Source organism: Nicotiana sylvestris, chromosome 8 (genome assembly GCF_000393655.2).
Source record: "Nicotiana sylvestris chromosome 8, ASM39365v2, whole genome shotgun sequence".
NCBI classification, from domain to species: Eukaryota; Viridiplantae; Streptophyta; class Magnoliopsida; order Solanales; family Solanaceae; genus Nicotiana; species Nicotiana sylvestris.
In genome coordinates, this window is record NC_091064.1 from 3,245,644 (window position 1) to 3,250,698 (window position 5,055).

A 5,055-nucleotide genomic window follows, 5' to 3' on the forward strand; every position below is an offset into this window, starting at 1 on the left:
ATGGCTACCTAAAAGAAGAAATGTTTGTTAAACAACCTCCAGGGTTTGAGAGCAAGGAATGTCCTGAACATGTGTACAAATTAGACAAGGCTCTCTATGGACTCAAGTAGGCTCCTAGAGCATGGTATGAACGATTGTCCAAATTCCTGCTTGAACATGGCTACAAAAGAGGTAAAATTGACAATACTCTATTCTTGAGGGAAAAAGGTAAGGATCTTCTTGTGGTACAAATATATGTTGATGACATAATTTTTGGGGCAACCACTGACAAACTAAGTAAGGACTTTGCCAAATTAATGGGAAGTGAGTTTGAAATGAGTATGATGGGTGAGCTTAACTTATTTTTAGGCTTACAGATCAAACAAAACCCAAATGGAACCATGATCCATTAGTAGAAATATGCAAAAGAGTTGATCAAAAAGTTTAAAATGAATGAATCAAAGGAAATAGACACCCCCATTGCAACTGCCACTAAATTAGACATAGATGAACCTGGTTCATCTGTTGATCAGAAGTTGTATAGGGGTATGATTGGTTCACTTTTGTATCTTACTGCCAGCAGACCTGACATAGTTTTCAGTATAGGGCTTTGTGCTAGTTTTCAGGCTAATCTAAAGGAATCTTACTTAACTGTTGTCAAGAGGATACTGAGATATTTGAAAGGCACTACTGATATGTGTCTTTGGTACCCTAAAGGTAGTAATTTCAATCTAGTAGGGTATGCTGATGCTGATTATGCAGGTTTCCTTATAGATAGGAAGAGCACCTCAGGTATGACTCATTTTCTTGGTTCATGTCTTGTATCATGGGCTACTAAAAAGCAAAATTCAGTGGCATTATCCACCGCTGAGGCTGAATATGTTGTTGCTGCCTCTTGTTGTGCTCAATTATTGTGGATCAAACAACAACCGATAGATTTTGGCATTGAAGTTGGTTGCATTCCTATCTTTTGTGATAACACTAGTGCTATAAGTATGAAAAAGAACCCTGTTCATCATAAGAGGACTAAGCACATAGATGTTAGACACCACTTCTTAAGAGATAACTATGAGAAAGGATTGATCTTCATAGAATTCTGTGCTACTGATAAACAAATTACTGACATCTTCACTAAAGCACTGAGTAGAGAAAACGTTGAGAGGAACAGGTTGGAATTAGGGATGATTAAGATTACCTAATAGGACCAGCTTAGAATGCACAATGAAAAAACTGGAAAAAAAATTGAAAAAATGAAAAAAAAAATTGGCTAGGAAATCTGAACTTGTATAAATATCTAGATTAATTTTTAATCAGCTTCATACTGTAATTAGTATACTCCTATGACATGTGTTAATATGACTCATTGATCTCTTACTAAATTTTCTCTATTATTGTAAATTGAGGCATGGTCAAGAGAATTCTAAATGAAGAACCTGGTTCATCAGTATGGGTTCATCTAAAAGCTAAGGTATGTTTTCTATACTCTGCACAATTAGAAATATAAATATTTAAACCATGAGCAGAAGTCCTACAATTGTTCAACTCCTTAAAAAATTCTATCCATTAGTTTTGAACCAGTTCCCTCGGCCTTAGAACTCTAAACCACAAAAATTGCATAAAATCTAGCGAAGCCTAACCGTTCATTCAAACCTGAAATTTCACATTGATTAGACCTCTAATTGACCACTGCTAAGGCTACCGTTATACATTAAATGTGTATTTATTTTTAAATACACATCATTACCTCCTGCCATCTCTATAATTCTAAACTGTCAAAAATCCCTCTTCACTTCCACTTGCTTTCTTCTCCAAAATTCTAACTCACCAATTCTCCCAAGAAACCAGCGATCGTGACAAACCCACAAGACAATCCTGGAACTCCTCCACCACCAACTCCCTCTAATTCATCTACCCCTTCTCCACCTAGTACATCTCCAAAACCCAGGCTGAGAAGGGTGAAAATGCTTTCTCGAAAAATAGTAGCGTCTGGGGTTCTCTCAAAGAATTTAAATGAGAAATTAAAGGCAAGTCAGGTCCAAGACTCTGACTCCAACTCTGATTCTGAGTCATACAAATCGGCTAGTGAGCGAGAAGGACCTAGGTCTTCTGACTCTGAAAAAACTCAAAAATCCCCTTCTAAGGTAAGTTCTTCTGAAAATGTAGAAACTAGGTTTGTTCTCGTTGGGCCTGTCAGGGATGTTGAATTACCTGAGTAACGAAGGAGTGGAGGTAAAAAGAAATCTGAAAAAAAAAAAGAGAAATGGTGAATAAGGTAAAGAGAGGGGAAATGGGAAAAGAGTGTTTGATCATTCACCCACTACTGATTTATCTGTGCCTACTATCTGTGGGGTTGAACAAGAAAATGTAGAAGAGAGTGGCAAGAAGTCAGGGGGAAGTGGTTCTGGTAAAGCTGCTGAAGGGTTAGTTAATCTAAGCACACAAGGAGATGAACCTGGTTCATCTACTGAAGAGAAGCAGACCTATTGAAAAAGATTGGGGCAAGTTATGATCCAAATAAACGAAGAACTCCCACACCAAAAGTCCCCAGTGCTCCTAAACCCTCCAAGAAAAGAAAGGCTTCATCCCCAACAACTACTGAAATTTCATTGCCAAAGGGAAGAACTACAAGAAGCAGGGTGAAACAGAGTGAGAGTGATCTCCAGAAGGCTCTAGCTGAGAGTAAGAAGAAAAAGATGGCTAAAGGAAAAGGGAAGGTCGTAGAGTCCTCAGAGGCTGTGGAAGTTGAGGAGATGGAACAGGTCCATCAGGAGGAAGTTCCAACAGTGGAGGTTCAGACCCCCAAGCCCAAAAAGCCCAAGACTTCTTCCAAGAAGTCTTCCTCTATGTCTGAGGTTGCTGAACCTTCATTAGCCAAGAGGACAAGGTCTGCAGTGAAAAGTAAACAAGTACGAATTTCTAAAGATGAGGAATGGAGTGGAGAATAAGAAGAAGATGAGTCTAATGGTGAATAAGACAAGCTTGCCATGTTTGGAAAAAGAAAGATTTTGAAGGGTAGATTGCTGAAAGACCTGGTAGAACCATGAATGACGAGACTGGTGGATGCCTTAGCTGCTCGGGGGTGGAAGGACATGGTCCTTCAGATGGATGGTAGGCTAGCCAGGAATGAGATCATTGAGTTCATGGCAAATGTAGAGGTTAAGGATGGCAAGGTTAGCAGCCTGGTGAAAGGAGTTCAAGTGTCCTTTGATGCAAAAAAAAACTAGGAAAGATCCTTGATACACCCTCTGAAGGGTTTGATGACTATACAAGGCAAAGGTGGCCTTGTCTGGACTCCCTTCCTACTGCCTTTGACATTACAAGGAGGTTCTGTGATTCTGAAGATGTGAATGAGGCCAGGGTTGTTCATAAGAGTGAAATGAGGCCACAGCACAAAGTCTTGTTTGAATTTGTCAACAAGTGCCTATTGCCCAGGCAGGAGAGAAGGCATATTGCAAACTATATGGACCTAGTTCATATGTCATCATCAAAAAGGGGGAATTTGTTGGCCCAAGAACAGGTGAAGTTTTGAAGATTGACAAAAGAACTCAGACATGGACCAGGTCCATCTTGTGAAGGACCATGTCCATCTTGTGAAGCACAATCATGATCAACCTATGTATGTGAGATGCACGTGAAAGAGATAAATCTAACTGATTGAGAAGCAATATCTCCTGATCTGATAGAAAAGGTTGCATATTGGATAAGGAGAGAAAGACTCCTTACATGAAGAGAACACAATATAGGAAGAAGATAGTGTTAGAGTTTGAAATCACCTTGAACTCTTCTACGATAGAAGAGTATCATTTGAATCCCAGTCAATCTCTAATTACTAACCCATTAAATATTAGTGTTGTTCTCTTTTACAAGCAATGCACATAAGCAGAGTTAAAATTAAATTGAGAGAAAAAAGCAAGGTGATTTTGTAAGCAATTTATGTGTGATTTGAGTGTGCAATCCTGAAGCTACTTGAACGAGATAGAAGAACCAGTTCCATGTGTCTATCTTTTATTCTAGTTCAATTGTAGTAGGTGATTTTACATTGTACCTTTCAACTTTCATAGAAGCAATTGTATTAGGTACCTAGAGTGTTCAAGTTAGAGTTAACTTGAAGTTGTCGCAACAGTTAAGGATGTGTGCCACAACGGGATTAGAATTAATCCTTAGGTTTACTAAGAGTTTTTGCAAATGTTATTTTGGCTCAGTGATTTTAGTGGAAGTTTGGGAAAATCCTATTGAGTAGTAGGTTGTGGATTTTTTACCTTTTGATCTAGGTGTTTTCCACGTAAAAATCATTGTGTTCTTTATTTTCTTTACTTATTATTCTGTAAACAGTAGTAGTTGGAACACATAGAAGAACCAGGTCCTTCTATAGTTCAGTTAAGCAAAAATTGGGTACCACACAAATCACCCCCCCCCCTCTTGTGTGGTATTGACGTTTAAAACATCAAAATTGATCATTGAAATTCTAATGTTTGTAGTCTTGGTTGTTATAAGTGCATGCTTAGAAACTCCTCAAGAACTGGTGAATTATTTAAAGCATTATCAGATCTTGAGAATGTTTTCAAGGTATTGAATCGTGCAAACAGGAAAAGCAAACAACAATAGAACTCATCCGAAAAAATCGAAACAGACATAGAAGACGATCATCTAAATAACAGAAACAACGTGGATGACCAAAACGATCAGGGTGTGGTACCTCTTATGCCAGAAGTAGCACTATATGATTGGGCACAACCTACCGCTGACAACTTAACAACTGCCATTGTAGTTTCTTAGATACAAGTAGATTCATTCCAGATCAGAAATAACATGCTACATTTGTTGCAGAACAAGGGATTGTTCTCTAGGTCATACGTTGAAGATCTTCAGCAGCATCTGAAGAATTTCCTGTCAATCTATGTCACGCAGAGGCAACATAACGTGACACCGGAAGCAATACGACTGTTGTTGTTTCCATTATCAATGACGGGAGAAGCTCAGACTTGGCTTAATTCACTCCCCATAAACTCTATCACTACTTGGGAGGAATTAGTCATGCAATTTGTGAACAAATTTCACCCACCCAACAAGACTGCT

The 5,055-nt window shown here is 38.6% G+C and overlaps 1 protein-coding gene across 1 annotated transcript; it reads left to right on the top strand.

Annotated features, from left to right (window-relative positions):
- Window positions 1-527: 527 nt before the first annotated feature.
- Window positions 528-2,924, top strand: LOC138874487 (DNA polymerase delta subunit 3-like). The gene is made up of 3 exons (XM_070152946.1): window positions 528-696; window positions 2,252-2,399; window positions 2,450-2,924. Exons 1-3 carry the CDS (start codon window positions 528-530, stop codon window positions 2,922-2,924), a joined length of 792 nt encoding a protein of 263 aa, XP_070009047.1.
- Window positions 2,925-5,055: the final 2,131 nt, after the last annotated feature.